Raw genomic sequence first — 25,033 nt, 5'->3', positions numbered from 1 at the left:
TCAGCGCTGATTGCCAGCTGTTCTCAATAATAGCTGTTGACAGCAAATACCACCTGACCAAAATGACTTGATGCTCATTTTAGATCAATTCAAAGTTTCCATCATCAGTCACTCGCCCGTTAAATGAATGAGATCACACTCCACCCTCGCTGCAGTCTGAGTAATTGCAAAGACTTGCAGACAAACAATACACTGTAATGGCTTGTGTTGAAAAGTCAGAGCGAGAGGAAGAGAATCACAATGTCCCCATGGCAGTCAAAGTCTCTGTAATGATTAATGTAAGTTTACTTTTTCTATGTCAACATGATGTTTGTATTGCTTACTGAGAGATGAAAGGCCGATGACCACACCACTTAATGAAAAATCGTATTATGAAATCTATTGTCATAAAATTAAAGCATTTTGAAACAAAATTGTCAATTGTGAAAGTCCTGTTAAACTTGAATGAAATAACCTTTTATAATATTGACTTGAATGTTAATAATTCAACTCGGCTGCTCAGAGAGGAGTCCATAACTTATTCCACACCTATGCCCTGTGCCAATGTTGATCTGTCGAGGAGTACCAGCCTGAGAAAACCATATCGTCAATTAAAAATCATAGTTGTGTGTCGTGTCTTCATGTAGGCCTATTTCCACTGTTTAAAACAGCGGCGCCGTGGCTTAGTTGGTTAAAGCGCCTGTCTAGTAAACAGGAGATCCTGGGTTCGAATCCCAGCGGTGCCTTTTGTCCCCCTAGTGGACAAAGTTTCACTAAACCCTGTCAACTGTTGTTCAGCACTGATGTAATATCTCTGTTATGTACAGCTGAACATAAAATAGCTGCTTTCTTTTTTCTCTCTCTAGAAACAGTCCCAGTGTTTTCTGTGAAAATGCAGAAATTTAATATAAATGTACTATACTGTATATTCACTTTGTCAGAGGAGATTGTAATACACCCATCTGACCACATGGGGGCGGCACTGAAACGGCCTGCTGAACCAAGAATCCGTCAGACCACAATGGAGGGACTGGGTGAAGAAAATCATGAACCAGCCGTGTCTTGGATGTACTCTTTATTTTAACGAGCAAACGCTGTTCGTGGTGTAATGTATACTTCAGGACGATGTCTACAGTTAATATCCAACTGTTTGTTACAGTCAATCCGGGTGTGAGGATGGAAGAAGACGTATGAATAACGAGGACCACTTTGTCCTATTAGATGCAGCAAGCTGAACACAGAGAGGGCGACCAATCGACCGGAAGTTAGACAATTTTCTCTTCAAAATAAGACCCGCATAACCCGCAGTCTGTAGGTTTTTGGTTTTTTAACATCAAGCTAGAGGACCAAATTAACTATAACTAAGATATTGCATTTTTTACAACTGTACAGCCATCAGCTGAGCACAGTCTTAGCCTTCTGTTCTTGTCCAGCTATTGTTGGTAACCAAAATGAAAGGGAAACACCACCTACATGAAGAATTACAATATCTTATTCTTCGTCCATGGAAGTTCAATCAATATTTATGAACATGAGCTACTGTCTCTAAAAGCTATAAACTAGAGATGTAAGTCTCAAACTTGTGATGTCATAGGGTATAAAGTCTGGAGCTGCTCCGTAGACAATAAATGGGAGACTGATTTTATTCATCCACCGAAGGTTTTTCTTTTTTATACCCAAATGAGCATTATCCTATTGTAGTGTTCTCTGTCCTGAAACAAAAATGTACCTATATACACATTTTCCTGGGTGATCTCAGTGCCATCTCTAACATTTTTTACATGGAGCAGCTCCATACTTTATACCCTATGACATCACAGATTTGAGTTTTAGCACTCTTGCTTTTGGATTTGGGAGAGTTGTTCATGTTAACTAATATTTTTTGGACTGTTTTAGACCATAGGAAAGACATGTATGAATTTAGAAAATGGGTGTAGCTTCCCTTTACTAAGACATTTTCAGATTGATAGATAGATAGATAGATACTTTATAAATCCTGAGGGAAATTTAGGCACCCTGTATCTTATTACACAACACATACATGAACACAGATACACACAGGGATAACAAATATAGGCATTAAAATAAAAACACAGGAGTAAAATGATGATGTAGCCCCAGAACTACCACAGAGAGCTGTTATGACAGTAGATATGCTTATGATGGTAGCGCACAGGGAGTTGACAGTGCAGGTATTGCAGTGTGAGGTTATAACAGGAAAAACTCCACAACAGATCCACCAGGTCTGCACTTCCAGGTCCAGCTCCTTCAGCCAGTTATACTTTTCTGTCAGAGCTTCTAAACTATAACGATCTCCCATCTGAGATAAGAAACTGCAACACATATCACACCTTCAAACAAAGGCTCAAGACCTGTTTTTTGGACAATCAGACCTGTGAACATTTGTTTTACACAATACATTGCTCAGTGTAACACTGCTATTGTTATTTATGGTTAACCTGCTGCTAACTTGCTTTATGCCCTTGCCCACTGCCAAGCAGCCAACTCTCTATTTTGTTAACAGCATAGCCAACTTTCTGTTGCACTGCTTGTGTGTTAGTGCATTTGACCGTACATAATGATTTTTTTTAAAAATCTATTTTTACTTTCTATTGCTGCTCTGTATGTCTAAATGTAATGCTAATCTGTGTGCTGGTGCTTTATGTTGCTTTCATGTCTGTTTGTGCTAACATGCTGTTTGTTGTTGTGTTATTGTATTGTACTGGTGCTCTGCTGCTGCTTGTTGCTTTGCATGGCCTCTGCTCTGTCCCTTAATGCTGTCTTTATGCTGTCTTTGTCCTGTGAAATTTCCTTTTTTAATCCTTTTATTGGTTTTCAAAGCATCTTGCCAAAGGACTGCAGCTGAAAACTAACCAGCTGGCTAACGCTGTCACATTTACAAAAATGTTGATTATTGTGTGTTTTCCTTATGAATAAATAAATCTAAATCTTTTATTTATTTACACTGATCAACAAAAACTTGCCTCGTTATTTTGTGGTTTATATTTATAATTAATTTTGACATCACATATTTTTTGGCTCAGTTTTAGAAAATTCAGACATCTACTCTAATTGAATGTTTTGCAAACATTTGAGAGGAGAGAGGATATAAACACATCTGCAGATTGCCCTTTTCTGAGCATAACACAGTATAACACACTGCTGATGTTTAGTTAATGACATATTACTTGGATAAAGGTTTGTAAATAGTAGCCTAATCCATGTACGTCCTGAAAATGTTGTTACAAGCAGACCATGGTTAAGGGTTGATGATTAGACATGGCTTTTATTTTGAAGACGTAGACCGGAAACAGTGTGGTTTCCCTTGGCTACCTTGACTCTGGTGTCTTGGCCACCGCTGCAAAGGACACAATGCTTCTCCACGGTGAGGACCCTTCGGTGTGTCGGAGCTGAACACAGATGCGGGGAGCTTCTCCGGAGGACACAGATGTCCGACAAAGCGTGGAGAGAGTGTCCGAGATAAGAGCAGAAGTCCCCGGCGGACCATGGTGCTGAGGGAGCTGCTGCTGGGACTGCTGTGGTTCCACTCGGCTCTGCTCTGTGCAGGTGAGGAACAACAATGCATCTGCTCTAATGTTTACATGGACAGCTGTGCACTTATTTATCTGTGCTGTTCATCCTGATGGAGACATGTTTGTGTGCAGGATGTTCAAACAGGCAGTAACATCCAGTGAGTAGATTTTATATGTGTTGGTGGTTGTTTATTATCATCTGAGGTCTTGTAGTTTATAAAGCTTCTAACATCACTGTCACAGCAGAGCTCTCATATAAACCTAATGTTCACACCCGGGTAGCTGTGGCTGATATTTAGCTCTGCTCTGTCCTGTGTCTCTCTGATAAAGTGTTGAGACAGATGAAGACTGAGGTGTTTTCATTGTTGGGAGAATCTGAGGCTATCATGCTATGCAGAAACCCGCGGGGGTATCGATCTGTGGTGGGTAAATGATCAGGGTTAGTGTGGAAACATGGATGCTCTTTCACAAATGTGATGCTGCTATCAGCATTACATCACTGCTTCTCTGCAGCCAGTCAGCCCCCCCCACCCCCACCCCCTCTGTTATCATATCCTGCACTCTATTGGCATGAAGATAAAGCAGATGGCTGCCAAGCAGACAAACGGGGGTCAAACTGTTTCACATTTCAGAGGTGTGTGTGTGTGTGTGTGTGTGTGTGTGTGGGTACCCACACACACCATCCCATCAAACACACACCATCCGAAACACGTGTCAGTACTTGTTTTGGCACCTTTTCATACACAAAGTATAGTCTCTGTCTCTGACACACAGAGCAGTGTAGCTGCAGGGCTCTATAGCAGAACATCTCATGTTTGTGTCAGTGAAGAATCACACACAAGATTCACACGATGCATTAAAAGCTCCAGGCAGTTGTTACTGTGCAGCATTTTGATCTGACAGAGATCTTCGTCAGACATCACTGATTCTTCTTCAGTTTGAGTTTTGATCCAGCATCTGCAGGATTTTGGATGTGCATACCCTACACCCTGTGTGTCTGTGACAGCAAAGCAAACTCTTAATTCAAACTCATTTTGTAGACATTCTTCTAGAGCTTCAAGGGATTAAATATTGTTTTTGAAAACAACACAGATGAAAAACTGGAAAGGATTATTACTGCAACACTTTATCCAACTGATGCAATGAGGAACACCTACTCAGTGTACTCTGCTTCATTTCAGGTTTGAAGTTTTTCTAGTTGATGTTATTTTATATTTTTTAGCCACTTCGTCTCAGAGCGGAATGTTTTACTTGTTTGTCCACTATATTTATTTAACAGCTATATTTACTAGTTTCTGTGGGGTTTAAGATTTTACCTAAAAAATATACTACTCACAAGGATCATTTTCTGCATGAGCACTTTTATTTTTGATATTGTGGGTACATTTTGCTTATGGTAGCCTAGTTATGCACTTTTGCTTAAGTAAGGTTTTAAATTCAGGACTTTTACTTTGAAAGGAGTGTTTTGTTGTTGTTGTTGTTGTTGTTGTTGTTGTTGTTGTTGCTGTTGTATGGGTACTTTTACGTAGAACTGCAATAAGTTGTCAACTATTAGATTAATTGCAAATACTTTAATAATCAATTTATCGGTTTGAGGAATTTTTTAAAGAAAAAACTTCTGTGACTCTAGCTTCTTAGATGTGACTATTTCTGGTTTGTTTACTCCTGTATAAAAGTAAACTCAATATCTTTGGTTTGTTGAGAAAACAAGACATTTGAGGACATCATTGTGACGAAATATAGACCAAACAACTAATCGACAAATTCATCGACAATGAAAATAATCATTGGTTGCAGCCCTACTTTTACTTAAGTAAAAGATCTGAATACCTCTACTGCAGACTTTTATTAATAATCTTTTTGAGAAATCAGAAAAACTGATTCACTTATATTAAATCTCCTTTGAGTATTTTCATGAACTTGTTGGCAGCGTAACTCATTGCTTTAGGTTACTGGAAGAGTAAAACAGTCCATAATAAGAGCGAGATGTAGAAACTTCAGTCAAGGAAAAAGCTGCAGCGCATTCTGGTCCTTTGAGCAACTATGGGTAGAAAGAGTATATATTATATTTGCTGCTGTGATGAGAGTTTTTAACATTTGACAGGTCTGTGGCAAAGCAGACCATGGTTAAATGGTTGAATTTTGTTCAGCCAACAAACCAATACCAGCCTGTTTACCTCTGATGCTATATTTAATCACAAAGATGAAACTAAACACCGCTGAACTCCAACAGGTTACTTTGGCAAACTTTGATTTTGAGTTTGGAGGCAGAGGAAGTAGCAATTACAAATAATAATTTGTGAAATACAGTCATAGCTGTGCTCAGAAACTCGTCGCACCAAACAGCAACATAGTGCGGCTCTACTTTACAGACTTCTCGGTCCAGTTCAGTTTGACGTCTGTGTATTTGTGTGTGTGTGTGTGTGTGTGTGTGCTAAGGTAGCTGTGTCTGCGTAGTCGATATCCATCACTGAGCTCTAAATGATTCCTCCTCCCGCCCTCTTCTTTCACTCTGCTGACTTAACTGATTCATCAATAAAGCCTGAAACAAACACACACACTCAGCAGAAGTGAGCAGACTCTCATTGTTAAGCAGTGCAGCTGATGCTCTGTCTCTGTGGGTCTGCGTAATTAACAGGCTTGTTAGACAGCTTCTTCTTACACGTGTGTCATGGCCACTGTGGCATTAAGCTGTAATGAGATGATTAATAAGAGCAGCTTTATATTCTTGTTCTCAGCATAAGAAGGAAAATGAAATCCATCCCACTGATGTTATATTTACGTCACAGTTTAACTGTTTGTTTTAACACAAACTCTTCAGAAATCTAACTGTGATCCTGATGCCTGTATTTATTACAAAACAATAGCACCCATTGCCTGCACTCTGTAGATGTCTGTGTCATTCCTATTGCTCTCCTCTGCCACCTCACACTGTGTGTTGTTCCCTGGAGCAATGGTGCGATGGCAGCAGCGATGTTGTTGCCTTGGCTGCCAGTTTGGTGCTGCTTCTGTTTTAGCCCCCATGTGATCAGCACAGAGCTTCCCTCAAAGGCACTAAGGTCATTTGTCTTGTCGAGGCATTGTTTTAGGGTTTTTGCACCGATTTAAACAGTACACATGTTTGTATAATACAGCAGCGATGTGGTAACGTCCTTTAAAGCGTTAATGTTCTTGGTGCTGGCATGCTAAGGTCATGATATATTCTGCTCAGGAGTTTGAATCAAGGTACTAATGCGAGTGAGTGGAGTGTGTGTGCAGTGTTCTGGCAGTAGCAGTATGGTTCCTGCTGAGCATGCATAATTCTCAGTTCATCATGAATAAAGGCCATATCTCTCTCGTGCAAGGTAGTGTAGTTTTCCTCTCAAGAATTCAAGATGATAAGGATGCCTCATGGTTACATAAAATGCTCGGTAAGAGAAAGGTCACGTTGACAGATACTGTGTGATATGTATGCAGAGTTCTGTATTTCCCTTTCTGTTAACATATCCCTTGAAAAGACCAAAACCAACAATGAATTAATTCTTGTAACAAGTATTTTCCGTGCAGCTACAGTAAAGCCTTATATGAGCTCCATTGTTGTCCAAAAACTATTAAAAACACATCAGTGGGCCACACTGTTGCCCACTGGTGTCTTTTATTTTGACTCATTTCCTCATACACCATTGTGCTGCTGGAAATTACTCACGCGCCACCAAGTATATATTAAAGTGCACCTGAAAACCATCCACATAAGACGCTCTATATACACTAGTTTGAGCAAGGCAGTAATTATAATGTGTACTGGAGGGGACAAATCCCCTCCTTCAATATTTAAACATGCTAAAAAAGTGCCTCCCAGTGTACTGATAGAAAAATATAAATTAAACTAGAATTACCACTTCATGGTTGCATGCCTCTGTGAACCAGTCAAGCTGCAGTTTACATCCATGTCTGTCCAGACTCATATGTCGTTATGGCTGAAGACAATGCTTCAAATATGGATGATGCAGCAAAGCAGCTACAAATTCTAAAACATGGATGCTCACACACATCTTCAACCAGCCAGCACAGAAGATCTATACAATCAGCACAGGTTTAACGTGGGCGCCCAAGATTAGAGTCACCAATTCAGTATCTGACCAGATGTCTCTCCATCTGTTCCTGAGTTATGGTGTTGATTAATGGCCAGAAAAGTGTTTTATGCAGAACATTATGATGTCACAGAGAAGTTGACCTTTGACCTTTTGGATCTAGAATATCATCACTTCATCATTTTATCCTATTAGACATTTATGTAACATTTTTGCAATGATTAGCACATGAATTCTTGAGTTATGGCCAAAAACATGTTTTGTTAAGTCACAATGACCTTGTGTTTTCACCTTTGACTACCAAAATCTATTGAGTTCATCGCTGAGTCCAAGCGGACGTTTGTGCCAAATTTGAGATATTGTGTTCACAAGACTGAGACAGATACAAGGTCACAGCGACCTTGACTTTAAATTATTATTATGACTACTGGTGTTAGTGTTACTGCAGTTCTGTGTGGGGGTTGTTTATGGTGTTGCTGTACCCCAGTGGAAGCCATAGCATGACTGCTGTGGGTACAGCCAGGTCCCCAGGATAGCCACTCAGCCTGGCGGCCAATTTTTCCTAGTGGCCACTCTCAGTACTGCAGCAAAAAAATCCCCCTGCAGGCCAAAAAGCATTTTCCCCAAAGACCACCATAATAAAAAGCCCCTTTTAAATAGGAATTGTGCAGATTTGCAGGAAAGCCCAATCAGTCTTCGTTCAGCATTGGCAGTGTAAAAACAAAATCGGGGAGTGCAGCGAAATGCCACCTGCCTTTTTTGTTAATACAGAATGGGCCTTTTTCGGGGCAATGGGGGGCGTGAGCTCGACACCCAAATGCTCTGACACAAATCGAAATACAGCCAGTCGAGCCGTCCCCTGCCACTCCTGCTGTTGTGGTCGTTCACATCGTGAAACTTTGTCTTCACATTCCTTAACTTACTAATGACTTGTGCCTTGCTCCGAGGGAAGCCGCAGCTGGTCAGTCTGCGCAATTCCTGTCTCCCCAGTTGCTCATGTTTACAGTGTCTTTCAGATTTGCGTTTCCCTCTTGCTACTAGCTGCTCATTCCTGCTATCAGCTGTTTCCTGTTAGTCCACCGCCAGTGGGTCGCATGTGCAGCGTCATCAACATCCCCTCCCGTGGTGGAAGGGCGCCTCGTTCTTTTTAAACCAAAAAGGTTTTGCCAATATGTTTACCCCTACACAGCGGGAAATTGGGCACCTCGGATCAACTCGCCAATCCAGCTCTGTGTATCTAAACACTCGCAGCTTGCCGGCAAAATGGCCCAACATTCGCTGAAAATCTGGCAGTGTAAAAGGGGCTAGTGAGACGTCTGTAAAACTGTTGACACCTCAAACTGCAAACAAGGTTAATTTACCATGGTTGTTTTATGTTTGTAAAACTTTCCCAAAGCCAAGAAAAGTGATTTAAAAATCTGTGATGTAATCACAATATAAAGTCTAGGGAGTCAAGCGGAAACTCGCCAGCTGGACAGATCGTACTGCGCATATTCAGTGGGTCTCGTACCACAGAAGAAAACCCAGAAGCTAGAAGCTAACATTAGCACCTACATTGGAATGAAAAAGGTGCCATCTTGGTGTCTGGTATCTAGTTATTATTAAAATCTATGGTGTACAATCAGTGTCAAACACTGTACTGTCTCTGTGTGTCTTTACTGTCAGATTTATTAGAAACTGGAAAACTAGAATGTAATACAAGTGTTACGTAGCCCATATCACTGTCAGTTGTGATAGTTTTTAATGTTATGAAAATGATCATTTTATGGATGGTCTTCTTTTCGCAATTCCATGCTAAATTCAGGAGAACACTTCCTAGCATACCATCCGTACATTAGCTAGCAAACAGCCCATACATTCTGAGCATATTCCACTCCGACACGTAAACGTCCACTAAATGATAACATAGACTGGCCTCACTAATGCGTGTGCTCCCATCTCCTCATCCTTGTCACCCAGCAGGCTGCAGTGAGCGAGTGGAGGTCCACACAGAGCGTAGGGGTGTGATCTACAGCCCCTCCTGGCCTTTAAACTACCCGCCTGGAACCAACTGCAGCTGGCATATCCAGGGAGGTCAAGGAGAGGTCATCACCATCAGGTAGAACCCTGTCACACATACAGTACACACACGACCTTTGTTGTGGAGTAAGCATCTGAAAGCATCCTTCTTCTGCTCTAGCTTCCGGAACTTTGATGTGGCGGAGTCAGGAAGTTGTTTGGGAGACTGGCTCCTGCTGACTCCTTCGAGGAACGGGGAATCCAGGCTGTGTGGCTCCATGCTGCCTCCGCCCTTCATCTCTACCAGGGGGCGCGTTTGGCTCTATTTCCACTCTCAGGCCAACGGTACTGGGCAAGCACAAGGGTTTCGCCTCTCCTACATCAGAGGTAAGCAGGACAAAGGAGGATATTTACTACACTGACTAATACCCTCTTGTGTGTCATTATGGCAGTATTTTGTATTCCTGTATTGCTTGTATAGAAATATGTTACATTATCACTAGACATTGTTGGCTCTACTTAGGCTGCTTGCTAGGCCTGTCACGATAAGTACTTTTATTACACGATATATTGTCACAGAAATAACTGGAATAAACAATATTATTGTCATTTTAACACCATTTTATACTGAGAAGAGCATAATAATGCAACTACACCCTTTCAAAGAGCACTGAACTTTCAGTTAGACTAGAAATGACAGCAAAATGTGTCTTAGCTTTCAGTATGGCCCAGCAAATGACTATGAGGGCTGGGACACTGGATCGGGATTTATATGAAGTCGGACAGAAAGTACTAAAATTAAAAGTGGGGATTAGCTGCCAGACTGTGCTGAAGAACATTAAATCCATCAGTTTGTATATGTTTTGGAAGGATGTCACTAAAGACTAATTACATCGTGTACAATGGAAATCACTATTGATTGTGTTGTTGCGCTCAGCTAAATGCAAGCATGTCAGTTTGTGTTGCAGTCTGTCATTTTCTCTCCTCTGTAGGTCACCTGGGCCAGAGCAGCTGTCAGTCAGATGAATTCCTGTGTGGGAATGGAAAGTGTCTTCCTCGCTCCTGGAAGTGCAACGGTCAGGATGAATGCGGCGATGCCACAGACGAACGCAGCTGCTCCCCCCCTCCCACTGAAGCCCGGCCTGGCCTCTGCCCCTTTGGCTCCCTCCCGTGCACTGAGGCTCAGTCCACCCGCTGTCTACCTGCTGCCCTGCGCTGCAACGGAGCCCGTGACTGTCCTGATGGCACAGATGAGCTGAATTGCCCTGACACCACCTGTGGCAAACATCTAGGGAACTTCTATGGGTCCTTTGCTTCCCCAGATTTTTTCCGGGCTAACAGGAGCGCCGCCATAGAGCTGAGGTGTTCGTGGTCACTGGATACTCAGGACCCCAAGCCCATCGTGCTGCAGCTGGACCTGCAGCTGGGACCTGGAGACTCGCTGCATGTCTACGATGGCCTGCTGCAGCGTGCAGAGCACCTCTTACAGGTGTTGTCATATCATAACAACCGGCGCCCTGCGCTGTTGGAGTCAAGTCGGGGACAGATGAGTGTTTTGTACATGGCTCAGCCTCACAGCCCTGGACATGGCTTCAACGCCACATACCAGGTACTGCAAGCTGGGAATACTGCATCCTACTTTTCAGAAAACTTGTTCCACTGTCCTCAGATTTAAACCCTTCATTCATCTCCACCTGTCTCTCCTGACTTATAGTTTAAACCTTCTTCTTTATGCTTCTCCATCCTCTCCATCTCTCTGTCAGTAGTGGATGTTTGAAACATCCTTTTTTCACCATTTCTGTCTACATTTAGAATCAACGCTTTTCTGATTAGTATGGCTGGAAGATAGAGGAGCTGTTCTGTTTCTGCAGAGAACGCCATCAATCAAGCAGAGTACAAGTTGTCCTCTCTGTGTCTAGACGGTGATGTATTTCTCCTCCACCCACTCAGGTCAAAGGTTACTGCTTTCCCGGCGAGCATCCCTGTGGCAGCGATCAGGGCTGCTACTCTGAACGCCAGCATTGCGACGGCTACTGGCACTGTCCATCTGGTCGTGACGAGGAGGCCTGCCCGACGTGTCCAGTGGGTGAGTTTCCCTGCGAGGGTGGCACTGGAGTGTGCTACCCAGCCTCTGAGCGCTGCAACAACCAGAAGAGGTGCCCGGATGGGTCGGATGAGAAAAACTGTTATGACTGCCAACCTGGAAACTTCCACTGTGGGACGAACCTGTGCATTTTTGAGACGTGGCGGTGTGATGGCCAGGAGGACTGTTTAGATGGGAGTGATGAGAGGGACTGCCTGGCAGCGGTGCCCAGGAAAGTGATCACGGCCGCCCTGATCGGCAGTCTGGTCTGCAGTCTCCTGCTAGTTATTGCCCTTGGCTGTGCCCTCAAACTCCACTCCCTCAGAAGCAGAGAGTACAGGTAGGGACACCTCTGTCTGTCTCTGTATCCAGTATTACTGGTCCCCCACTTACACTACTGTCTCATGTAGTGTACTCGTTTATTTCATCCCTTGGAATTATTCAAAGCTTTGTTTCTGAATAAATCTACCACCATAATATCTCCGACATGTGGGTCCAAGAGCACATTGATACTGTTACAGCATCTAATTGCTGTTGATGGTGCAGAGGCCACAGGTTTCTTCAGAACTAATGCTGTTCTCCTAAAACTCACTCACTCTCTGACTACATCACTTAAGTTCTTTCTCTTTTCTTCTGTCCTGCCGTCTGTCTGCTCACCTTGCTCTCTTTATCTCCCCCTTACAGAGCTTTTGAAACTCAGATGACTCGCATGGAGGCGGAGTTTGTCCAGAGAGAGGCACCCCCTTCGTATGGTCAGTTAATCGCCCAGGGGCTCATCCCTCCAGTGGAGGATTTCCCAGTGTACAACCCCACCCAGGTACTGCATTCACACACAATAATGCACCCTGGACCTTCAAACTCAGGATTTGTGCATAACTGGTGTGACTAGCTAATTTTTTGCAATTTTGGTAACCAGGAGCAGCAGTGCAATCCTGACGCAGGCAACATTAGTCAGTATCTCTTTGAATTCAATTTCTGTTTCAGTAAACACTGTAATGTCTGTGTGAGCAAAACCAATATTGTGTTATTTACACAAAGGAAAAGTTAACACTTTGACAAATAAGTTTGTTTTCTTTCTTGTCGTGAGTTAGATGTTGACTCAGTTCTTATATCTTTATGGTAAATATCAAGCTACAGCAGCCATTTAGCTTAGCTTTACATAAGGTGTGGAAGCAAAGGAAGACAGATAGCCTGGCACTGAGTGGAGGAAACAAAATCCGCCTACCAGCAAATAAGGGGTTTGAAAACTATCAATACACTTGAGTTTTGCAATATTTTGTTTTCATTTTGTTTTTATCAATTTGTAAGTAATAGTTTATATACAAAAGTTTGTGACAGTGGTTCATTTGTGTTGTGTTTAAACCCTCAACCTCTGGATCTCTTGTAATTGTCTAGTGTTGTAATCTGTCTTCAGCTGTTCGACTCTTCCACCCCAATGTTGCGTCAGTAACATAAACACAAAGAACACCAGCCTATGAAACAGACAGAATCATAAAGGGTGCCCTGCTAGTGTTTACAGTTTCCCAACAAATTAGATTTAAAAGTCACAATATATTGCAATATATTGAATCATGAGCCCTGTATTGAGCCCGATGTGCATATCACATCGCCAGATTCTTGCCAATACACAGCCCTACAGCACATCTAAAGATCACACATTAACGCATTATATCTTGTTTGTACCATAGACCGCATAAAAAAATGGTCGCCATCTTGGATTTTTAGTGCCATATTTGGGCAAGAGGGTGGAAATAACCCAAACAGTAGCTGCTAGCTTAGTTAGAACGGTGGCTAACTGTGATAATGCTAATGCTAATTTTTGATGTCGAAAAACAGGCTTAAAACCATTAAAACATGTACTTACCAGAAATAATGAACACTCAACTCCTTAGAAGGTCTTTTAGTACAACCAAACACTGAAAAAGGTGACCACAACAGTAGGCCTACAGTTAACTTTCTTTAACTGAAAATGCGTTGATATACTTTGAGAAACTGGGGTTACGCCATGTTTACATGACCTAATCAGTGTTGTTGCTACGGTAGCAACTTAGTAGGGGACAGCATTTATGAAATGTATACAGATGAGTTATATAAAAATTCAGCCCCTGTACAGTTGTCAAGAATGGGAAAATTAGCTAAAGACACATTGCACCAGGCTGTAAACATGTTCATTTGTGTTGTAAATTTGGGCATTTTAACATGGCACTTTACGGGGGGTTAACTTGCTTTTAGAGCCAGCCTCAAGTGGACAGTCAGGGAACTGCAGTTTTTGACGCTTGCTTGTTTTTCAGCCCTGGAGTTTATTGCTTGGTTTGTACTTGACAGTTAGATAGAAACAGAGTTATAGTTTCTCTGTGTCTCTACTTCTCTGTTTGCCCTTCCCCTCCTCCAGGCCTCCGTGTTACAGAACCTGCGGCTGGCGATGCGCAGACAGATCAGACGTCACTCGACTCGGCGCTCCTCCTCTTCCTCCTCTCGTCGACGTCTGGGACATCTGTGGAGTCGCCTGTTCCGCAGTGGAGGGCGAACTAGAGGTCATGCCCCCCTGCTTGACTCCCCTGGACCCACACAAATCACACTTGGGCTCCACAACTACCGAACTGTGGGTGTGCAAGGGCCTCAGGCAAGGGCCAGGTCTGGAGCTGGGCTCGGTGATGAGGCTGATGTAGTGCCGGGCTCTTGCTGCTCAGCCAACATGGACTCACAGCCCTGCACACCAGAGAGCCCTGCATCGCCTCTCTCTTCACAGTCAGTGGACAGTCCAGAGGAGGAGGAACTGTCACCTGTCAGCAGGGACAGCAGCAGGGCCCCACAGTCCGAGCCCTCCACCCCTGTTCAGAGTGAGTCCTCAGCCCATAGCGGAGCCCCTCTCACTCCCCAGGAAGACTCTGTACCCCCGTGCCACCCCAGGGCATCTAGGAAACTAGTTCTGGAGCTCGCTGTCAACCTAAAGGGTGTTTCCTTGAGACGTTACTCCCCCTTGGGGCCCTTGTCCCCTATCTCACCTCCTGTGTTCTCCAGCAGCTCCCAGACACCCACAACCCACCCTCACTCCCAGGGGCTCGAGGTGACCACGCCCTCTGAGTCCTCGTCCTCCTCTGTGAAAGCAGAGGACTGCAACAGCCACTTTACTGTGGACGTGCCAAGCAGGGAAATAAGAAGCAGGGATGAGAGGAGGAGAGAGGGCAAGAGCAAGCTCTGCAGGTTCAGCAGGACCCTCAGTGATGAGGGAGGAGATTCAGGGAGGGAGACAACGCCATGCTGAAGAGCATTTTAGGAAAATACTCTCCGTCCCCTCACTCTGTTGAGACCTGGCGTCAGCAATATCCGCTCTGCTAAAGTGTCCTTGAATGTGTCCCAACCAGATTCAGAGGTGTGAGAGAAGTAATATAATTCGCTCATGTCCACTCAACACTTTGAGTGCATAAAAATTTGCATATGCACCAAATTATGCACATGCAGTGTTTTGCTAAGATGAATAAAACCAGCGTTGGTTGTGCTTATGGTCTGTGTTGTACAGTAAATCTCTTTGTCAAACAGGAGCTTGATGTTGACTCCCACAGTTAAATGCAAACAAATGCCCCTTTTTAACCTGTTTGGACACAAACTCATCATGAGCCTGTTCCAGAAAATCAAACTCAATTCTGGCCACCAGTACCAATACAATATTGGCATCATGTCCTTACGCCAAAGCAGCCTTTGTGTCGTTAACCCAGAGCCATTATGCACCGCTATATACTGTGAACAATGAAAGCCTGTTTAGTGATCCAATATAAATTTACCTGATTAATGATCCTATAATCTGACTTATTCCTATTTTACTGTAGGAGGTGGTGTTTTTATTATTGTATGAGACTTCTATAAAGTCAGTTGGCTGTCGCATTGAAGGATAACAATAGGGATATTTTATGTTTTTGTTTTTACCAAATCAAATGAAAAGGCCAAAACAAATGCATACAGACTTCACCAGTCTGTGTGTATACTTTAACTTTTAAAAAAAACAAAATAATTTCCTAAAATGACATGGAGTTTTCATGAAACGTTATTCAAACAGGAGTAAGTGCAAGTAGTGCAATTGTTGGCAATTGCTGTTTTCAGCTGCGGATTAATACACACGTGGCGCTCTAGTGAGTATTTGCGGCAGTAGGACGATGTGTGTGTGTGTGTGTGTGTGTGTGTGATGGGTGTGGTCATGATAATGAGGCTACTGATGTGGTTTTTTTTAAATAGTTTTGAGACAACACTGAAGCTCTACAACACAGAGGTATAAACTATATCAGGCTACACAAACAATACTTGTCAGCAGAACTGATACATTGTTGGTTTTGGCCTTTTTCATGGGATTTGCTATCAGTACGAAAACATAAAACATCACCAGACCTTCTTTTTAAACACAAATTTGATGCACAAAAGTTTGACATTTTGGGAAATACAATAAATTTTAGCTTTCTGGTAGAGAGTTAGGGCCCTCACACCAAGCCAAAGGTCGGCTGTTGATCAATGTCGGGACATCGGTGAGCATCTGTCGCCCTACTTTTTGTGGTGTGTCTCTCACTGTTGGCCCTCGTCGGCCCTAGTCAGCCTTTTTTGGACAATTCAGCATGTTGAATCAGCATTGGAGATGGCGGAGCCCATTGATGAATGAGATCACTCTGATTGGTTGTTCAGCTCAGCACATGAGAAGAGAAATAAAAGTGAGGAAAGCAAACAACTAAGGTCAAGATGGCGAGATATTAGGCAAAATATTTTTTTTAGCCATCAGGCTAAACGGCTAAGCAGAAATGGTTCATTGTTTGTGTCACTGTTCCCTAAGGCACAGTAATATGCTTTGGTTATTTTTTTAACATCGGGTTGTGTTGTTAATGTGCTAACTGGCTAACTAGCATCTTGAAATAGTCCTGTCAGTCCTCCGATTTCCCTTTTTGAATGACAAATACAGACTAACGCTTCCTGCTTGTGTGATGAGTTATTTCCTTTCACACAAACGTAGAACGTCATGCTGGTTGGCCATCGGCTGTAGTTTTTGCAGCTTATTCAAGTGCAAATTTTTGGACAAGATTCAGACAACTTGAGGCAATGCAAAAGTTGGCTTCAGTCACCGCCAGTTCTTTGATGTCGGTTTGGTGTGTCTGGGCCTTTAGATGAGGAGATCAATGCCACTCTCAGAACCGTCCATAAAATATAAGGCTCTGCCCACCAATCAGTTAGCTTAGCCTAGCTTAGCACAAAGACTGATAAGGTAAAGCAGCCTGACTTTGTCTAAAGGTAGTGAGTGAGCAGGTTCTGTACCTTCAGGTAGAGCCAGGCTAGCATTTTCCAGTTGTTTTCAATCTTTGTGCTAAGCTATGCTAATTGGTCGCTGGCTGCAGCCTTGCCTATAGGAATATGTGATATGAGAGTGGTTAAAATCTTGTCATCTAACTCTTAGGTAAAGGCAAATAAGCATATCGCCCCAAAAATGTCGAACTGTTCCTTTAACAGTGCAGCATCACTCAATCATTCAATCATGCTAAACCTCTGTCAGTATTTATTCAACATATACTGTACGTTTCCAGCGCTATTCCTCTTTAGTGATACTTCAGTGACCCCTTTTAAACATGAAGAACTTTTTCTTTATGTTTCATAAGTTGTATGAAATTAGTTTTTCAATTAAGCATTTTTCTCTTGACATATCATCAGATTCAAAAAGCCAAACTTGGATGTAAAGTGAGGCAGTGCGTCCAAGTATAATGCCCATAACTCTGCTCAGCTCCTCGTCCTCCTCAAATCAAACCCAAACTGTCCTCTAAAGGAAGCCTTTCCTCACCTGAATGAACTTGACATGTGTCTGTGTCTGCTCTGATTTCCATTCAGTGCAGTGAAGATTTTATGTGAATGTCCAGGAAGTGTCCGGAAGAGAGGTTTCACTTCAGAATATCGACTGCTTGTTGAGTCCTGTTCATCGCAGTTGTACCTCTGCAGTACTGCTGACTGCACACTGGTCACTGCAGGCGCCTGGACTGCTGGTTTGTTCCATTGGAAATTCATATCTATGCTGTGGAATTTTTACGACAGGATGTTAAATCAAAGGCCTCTATTTTTCAGTCTTCAGCGGAGACCTGTACGAGTCCTACTTTATATTTCTCTCTCTGCCTTGACAAACACTGAACTTGATTGAACTTGATTGCCTGGTGTTTTTTGTAAAGCTTGTCTCTCTGAGGTGACCCTGGTGACCCTTTACTAATAACTGTTGGACCTCTGAAGAATGTATCACTTTCATTTTTCTTGAAATCAATGGATTTCTCCCTCTTTTACTGCAGGACATTAATACTGAACAGAAAGAGAAATGAGCAGAAGCCAGATGCTGGTTGATTTGTTAGGTTTCTGTACTTAATGCATCGTCTTTACTGCTGTTTTTCCTTCTTATAGAAGTTTTCTCATGAACGGCTGCTACATGTTATGTGCCATTAGAGATGTCTCCACAAGTAATTCCTGCCTAATAATTTGCTCTGATTCCACTTCACATCAGTTTACTCATTCCAAGCTTTATATATTTTGTGCTTTTTCCCCCATGTACCTTGTTATTTAAGTTCAAAGCCTGTCCGTCCTTAAATGATTTACGTTTATTAGTTTAGAAAGAAAAATCACATATCTGCAGAATGTATTTCCTTACCTGCTTTGTGATGTACAGAGGTGTGTTAAACTGCCTTAATGGTTTTCCTTGCTGTTGTAAATATCACGGACAGTTTCACAGCCCACAGTTGTGGTTTACATGTTCGAAGAGATAGGATGTGTTTGTGTGTCTGGACACAGCTTTATGACATGACATGTGATTGATACAACCGACTGCTCTGGAGTTAAAATGCACTACTGCATCAGGAATCTCTGGGATTATTATGGCAGGGGAGTTAAGGAAAAAGTAACTATATAAATTCAGTGTATTTACCTGTTTATTTAAATCTGTGAAAGTCTTGGTGAAGTTCATTGCTTTGATATTTTGCAGACTGCACTGACACATTGACTGCTAATGTGGTTAAGGTGATGTTTTATTATCTGTCAGCTAAGATCAAGTGTTTCTGTTCTGGGTTTTACTGCTTTGGCAGAAGCCATGTCAAGATCTTCTTAACTGTTTTGTCAGTTTTTCTCCTTTGCATTTATTCACTTTATCAAACCCTTTCCAATATGCTGAGTAATAACTGGACTTTTCAAAGGGTTAACACACAGGTAAATACACTGGATCCATGCCACTGGAAAGTAAAGTGCTACTGAACCAGGTTTTCTAAGAATGGCTTACCCTCTCCTTGCTGTTTGATTTTAAAGCTTCTTCCCTGTCAAAGGCTGACGTCAGCGTTAACTGTTTGTATGAAAGCACTTCTCTTATTTTGAGAACTATATTTGTATATTTTGTGCTGAAAGAGAAATGCCACCATGACGTTGTGGGGTTTGCTGATCAAAACCCTGTACAGCCTTCTGCTGGTTATTAGTCATTGTTTTCCTGTGCCTGCAATTAATAAACTTCAAGCTCTTTATCATTTACTGAGTTATTTCAGTGTGTGAAATATTTTCAATATGATTTCTGTTTTTGCCTCAAAACACTACTGCCAGTACAACTACCACCATAATACTGGTAGTTTATTACCTGACATCTATTCATAACATTTTGTTAGTAAGTTGACAGAGCTTGTTTTGTAGTCATCAAAGGGTTGGGCTGTACATCTACATTACATTAATATTGTGATATGAGACTAGATATCATCTTGGATATCGTTATATCCTGAGTGTTGTCTTTTCCTGGTTTTAAAGGCTGCGTTACAGTAAAGTGATGTAATTTTCTTAACTTACCAGACTTGACTAGCTGTTCTATTATTTAGCCATTATATCCACATTACTCATGATTACCTAACAAAAATCTACCCTACAATATTGTTATATCGATATAGGCATTTGGTAAAAATATATCTTATTTTCTCCATCTTGTCCCGCCCTGAGTTATTAGTCACCTCTATACTGTATCTCTTAGGCCGTACGTACAGGCACAGCAATACTTTTTAGCTAATTGCTAATTTGTCATAATAATGTCAAAATGCTAACATGCTCACAGTGGCAAAGCTGACATGTTTACCATGATAATGTGATAGCATGCTTTGCTAATTAGCATGTAACACAAAGTACAGCAGACCTAACCTGATGATGGCGCTAGATAAAAAGTCAGAGTATGCTATTGACACAATACCCACTCGGATTATCAAAAAAGAAAAAAAAAACATGCATTTTAGAAGTTGCTATATTTAATAAGTAATTACATTGTTATTCTTGTACAACTTCACACTCTTTTACAAAACATATAGGTGCACCCATCAATTGTACAGTATGCAAATGTATCACAACATGTCTGAGGAATGTGATCTTTGTAGAGTCCCTGGCGCTTGTAACAGTTTGTTTTTCTTTACAGAGTATTTACAGATCTCAACTGAGCTAACAGCGCCTGGACGTGGCCGGCAGACGTTGTCTGAAGTGTGTCTCCTAGTGGATTTGAAGCAGGGGGAAATCGGCTGGCCTGGAAAAGGACCGAATGTTCAGTTCAAGTTCCAACCTGCTGGTTTACATCATGTTAAAAAGGCCTCTGGCCCAAACTCTCATATGTTCCTGTTGTATGTACAACATAAAGAGCTCATACACAAGTGCTATAACAGATTATTTAAATACATGTAAACACCAATACCACCTGAAGCACGGGTGGTATCACAACTCCAGTACAGACATCGCTGTGACCATTAGAATTTGGGGGCAACTTAGTATGTCATTGTGACCAAGATAAGTATTTTGAGTAAAAAGAACCACAGGAAGTCCATAAGGTCATAGGTCAATTCAACTATAGAATGTCAACAGTACCATAATAAGTCAGTCGATCTTTAGAAAGTCAGTGGGCCTGTGGTAATTGTTGTGATGATGTGTCTTTGTGGAAGTGGGAGCAGGCTCATGCACAAGTAAACATCTATTCATCAACATGGGTTCTGGTTATGTTATCCAACATGTTAATGGTAAGCACTGTATCATAACATCAGGTGAGAAATCTGAAATCTAATAACTGTCTTGGCAGGTCAAGCACCTTGAAAGAGTTCACAGTGGCATTCCCAAAGATATGGACATTTCAAAAGTAAAACAGCCTGTCGACGTGTTGTAATGATGCAGCTTATTCATTTCTGAGCAAGGAGGCCATTTGTCCAGCTGACAGCCACAAACTTCCCATCATCCTCCTGTTTCTCCTGTGCTGTAAATATTGCTGGGAACGATGAGTGCTGTGTAGATAATCTCTCCAGTAATAACATGAAGGCACCAAGAGTATCTCTCAGGAGAAAGTAGTGATATTATAAAAACAGAACGGGGGTGTAAAGTTAAAAGAATGGCCGGATACTGTAGCTTGGCAGATAGAGACAGAGAAATACTCATCCCCAGTTGATAAACAGTAAACATCATGTGAATAATTAGTGAAAATGGAGCTGAGGGTAGCAGCTGTAATAGAGAAGTATTGCTAGGATGCAGAAACTGCTTGCATATTTACCTCAAAAAAGTTATCACACAATCAAAATACCCGCACAAACCAACACACTATACCAACACATAGATTTCATAAGGCACATTAGCTCAAGGATTTAGTTTAAGTCATAAAAGAAGAATATCTTGGAAGTGAAGCAGAAGATGACAGATGGAGGTTGTTTGAGTGAGTAGAGGAGAGAAGATGAGATAAAGATTGGTATGAAAGAAGAAACTTGGTATACTGGTGAGGAGAACGGAGGAACAGTACCACCCAACAAATAAAAACAGCTTTAGGGTTTAACATGCTAATGCCCTAAGTGTAACCATCTGCATCTTTAACTGTGGAGCTTCATCGCAGCCCCACTCAGGCAGCACCTGTGCAAGAGCATGGACGAAACCATCTCTTCACCATCCACAAACTGACCAATGTAAAAAACTGTAATGCAAAAACTGGAAGTACAGGTGCTGATGTAAAAAAGGAATTCCTGGTTTGACTGCACTGCTCAGTCAATGGCTTTGGAGGCAGTGAGGGGTTCAGTCTCTGAAGGGTCTTCCTGAGGAAACACCACATAACACACTTTCTGGCCCATGTATGTGACTCTTTCTGCAAAGCAAAAAGACAACAGGAGGGGTTTTAATTATAGGAATGTCTAACATACCTATTCATTAAAAAAAAAATTGAATATGTACTGCACAGTGGCATGGACCAACTCACCGACTACCCTGTAGACCCATTTGGGTTTGTCCTTCCAGTGAACACCCACAAAGTATACAGGGACTCCAGTCAGCATGATGACCATTCCCAGACCACAAACCACTGGTTCAGAGTACAGACTGAAGCACAGCAGCACAGCCCAGAATATCAAGTAGGTGATGGGGATCAACAAGCTTACCTGCACAGGATGAAAATACACACAATCCTGAAGACTTTCTCTTCCCTTTGTTGCCATGGTACAGCAACTGCTATATTTAATCCTTTGAGATGAGAATTTTTAAATTTCTTCCATCTGAAACAAGCATATTACAGTACACTGTATCCAAGCATAGGGCCTCAGGACAAACACATATCATGTAATTCACCTTTCCAACACCAGGGGGCGCCCATATATGATTCATACCCATCCCCAGCCAAAAGAGTGCCCCAGGAATGAGTCCTAAAACTGGAAAATGAGCTAGCATTTTTTGCACTCCTGGTTCTCCCAGCTCCAAGTCAATGGATTTTTTTAATGGTTTTTGGTTAGATGCCTGAAATAATGTCTGTGGTTAACACAAGCTTAAGAGATTTTCACATTTTGTTCTACAACATAAAATATTTCAGTTAATACACCGCTCATGAACTTTGAAGCTTCTGTGTGTCTTTAAAAAGACAATTTCTAACAAGTGGCTAAATGAGACATATCATATCATCACGCCGACATGGCTTTACAGTCTTGTTATAGTGGTGAAATTAGGTCAGGCGTCCGTAGTATAGTTAACATTAGTTTACAGCCCTATGTTAGCTTTTTACAGCTGGCGATTGAATTTAGGCTTCAATAATCAAAATTTATAGCAATAATCCAAAATCCAATGGCTTTTTGACGAGAGAACCAGTGTAATGCTATCTTTCACGTCAGCCTACCGAAAAACATCATCCCTGGGGCACTCTATGTCCCATAAATTATCCTGTTAACATCTCCCCAATGTGGCTGCTAAAGTAACGTTAGCATGACAACACAAACCGCAGCTAAACTACAGTGAGAAGCTTAAAAATATTAAGTATTACTACTAGTAATGAGTAGAAGAAGTCTAATGAAGCTGTGGTGCTTTCTTTTTATTTGTGACAACAACAACAACAAAAAAACATTTGAAGCTACAGAACTTCAAATGCACAGTGACATCGTTACAGGCACCGGCTAGTAGTTAGCTAGGTTGCAACAGCTACTTTTTGAGCCAGGTGCTGCTGACTAGTAGAGCAAGATTAGTGAACATTTCCAAACAACTGCTAAGTTTAATTAGTTAGTTTAGTTTGGCCAGTAACGTTAAACATTATCAACGTTGTTACGGTCTCCGGACCTTAGTACATTTATTTTCTGTGTTTAATGTGCTGTGCATGTCATTCTGGGAATTATTCGGCCAGCACTTGTCAATCATTTACGTGTGTGTCTAATTGTCTGCTCTTCTGGAGGGAATCCCCGGCGGACCACGCCTCCAGCCCACTCTCCTTTGCTGCTGTTCAGTGTTCCCTCGCTTGCTGGTCGGCTGGCCCCCTCGCTGTCGTCATCGGTTCCGGCCAATCATCGCGTCACCGGCCCCTCGTCCGAACCTTTAAAGGCTGCACGAAGTCAAGCGAAATGGCGGCTGTGATTTAACCTGAGCGGTCCGCCTCGCTCCGTTTGTGTGTTCAGCGGCTATAATCTGTTCGTTGTTGTTGTTGTTGTTGTTGTTGTTGTTGTTGTTGTATTTGGGAATCTATGGGCTTTAGGATTTAGCTTTGTAGCCTAGCCACATATCCTTTACACTCACACGTAGATTGTTTGATGTTAATACACTAGCTTTATGGGTGTCGGTTTGAGTGTTGTTTTGTTTGTGAGGTAAGTCATAGAGCAGACAGACAGATTTGTTTATGTTTTGTTATTCTGGGTGGCCTTCCACCACCGTTAGTTAAGTTAGTTGGGGTATTTATTTTGTTGGTGATAGGTCAGAGTTTTGTTTTAATTGTTTTATGGTTTGCCGTCACCCGCCGCCCTTCCCTGAGTTTGTTTAAATGTAATTCACCGCCGAGGCTCCTTTCGTGAAGCCCGATTTCCGGGTTGTGTTGCAGAGCCTGCGAGCGCGTTTTTCTTTTTGTGTGCCGCTTTTTACAAAAGCGTAGCTTGTATTGTTTATTTTGTGTATGAATAAACAGCAGCTTGCCATATTCACTTCATTGTTTGGTTTTATGTTGCTTCCCTTACCCCAAACACATACTGGGCTGTAACAACGTTTATTGGATACAGCTGAAACACCTGTCAGTGACGTCTCCTAGCTAGTTCACGAGAAACCAAATTAAGCTAACGATTTCCTTGTCAGTTGTTAGCATCAACTATGACATTAAATGCTGCCAAAAAAACCTCCACGTACACCTATTTTTTTTTTTAAATATTATGAAATTAATGTGAAGGTAAGCTTCATGTTCGTTGCCAATTCAGTAATTATTAATAATTCAACAACTGCCCCAAGCTCTGTAGTACTGTAATTTATATAGCTTAATTACTGTACGTAACGCTCATTTGAAAAATATAGAGAACATATGCAATTGTTGTCACTTTGTTTTTGTGGCCTCATTTTTTTCTGACTGCAATAACTTATAGGCTAACTTTTAAAAAAATCTCTATAAACATTTTAGCTTACACTGTTGTGACATTTCCAGTTTCCTCAATTCCTCGTTGTGTTCTGCTGTTATTTTGTAAAGTTTTCATATTTCTAACATTTCCCAGTTTCAAATGATAAGCTGGAAAGTTGATATTTGAGCAGTAGCCAAAGTGTTTTGGCACGGAGGTCACTGGTAGGTAATGTAAAGCAAACAGGGAGCTATGTTATGTGTTCACCAAGACCATTCATGAAATAAAATGAGTTCCCACAGTGAATGTGTGGTTCTCAGGTTTCTGTACCTTGATGGGTCTGGCCAGGTGGGGTCTCTTCTTGCGGAGGTAGAGGAGGCCAGCAATGGTTACACCATAGGACAGATAGTTGATAAAGGACACATAGTTGATCAGGTTGTGTGTCTCTCCAATGCACAGGATGACTATAGTGGCAATGCACTGTGGGAGATGAAGATAAGGTCAAGGGACACAAATCTATGAAAACAGCTAAAAATATTGACAAATTGCTTCATA

General features: G+C 41.9%; 2 protein-coding genes and 1 non-coding gene across 4 annotated transcripts in view; 2 read left to right on the top strand and 1 right to left on the bottom strand.

Moving 5' to 3' along the window:
* The first annotated feature begins 651 nt into the window (after positions 1–651).
* trnat-agu (transfer RNA threonine (anticodon AGU)) lies at positions 652–725 on the top strand. The gene has a single exon. It is a non-coding gene; the product is annotated as a tRNA-Thr (tRNA).
* A 2,618-nt stretch (positions 726–3,343) lies between these two features.
* On the top strand, positions 3,344–17,813 carry lrp3 (low density lipoprotein receptor-related protein 3). Of its 2 annotated transcripts, none has more exons than XM_078161771.1 (7): positions 3,344–3,546; positions 9,545–9,680; positions 9,762–9,967; positions 10,573–11,189; positions 11,531–12,003; positions 12,348–12,480; positions 14,056–17,813. In XM_078161771.1, the coding sequence occupies exons 1-7, from the start codon at positions 3,486–3,488 to the stop codon at positions 14,926–14,928; spliced, it is 2,499 nt and encodes an 832-aa protein (XP_078017897.1). In that variant the 5' UTR covers positions 3,344–3,485; the 3' UTR covers positions 14,929–17,813. The 2 variants fall into 2 exon arrangements, with proteins under 2 accessions (XP_078017897.1, XP_033485247.2); XM_033629356.2 differs by having other exon boundaries at positions 9,542–9,680.
* Positions 17,814–19,911: 2,098 nt separating this feature from the next.
* slc7a10a (solute carrier family 7 member 10a) overlaps positions 19,912–25,033 on the bottom strand; it is a 32,994-nt gene continuing 27,872 nt past the window's right edge. The window contains exons 9-11 of the mRNA XM_033630618.2: positions 24,809–24,958; positions 21,895–22,072; positions 19,912–21,783 (exon numbers count right to left, since the gene is read on the bottom strand). Coding sequence (XP_033486509.1) covers positions 21,683–21,783; positions 21,895–22,072; positions 24,809–24,958 — 429 coding nt within the window. The 3' untranslated portion in view covers positions 19,912–21,682. The remainder of the gene's footprint in view (positions 21,784–21,894; positions 22,073–24,808; positions 24,959–25,033) is intronic.

This window comes from Epinephelus lanceolatus, chromosome 2 (assembly GCF_041903045.1).
Source record: "Epinephelus lanceolatus isolate andai-2023 chromosome 2, ASM4190304v1, whole genome shotgun sequence".
In the NCBI taxonomy this organism is placed as follows: domain Eukaryota; kingdom Metazoa; phylum Chordata; class Actinopteri; order Perciformes; family Serranidae; genus Epinephelus; species Epinephelus lanceolatus.
The sequence above is the reverse complement of the archived record's forward strand: the minus strand, read 5'-3'. Positions and strand labels throughout refer to the sequence as shown.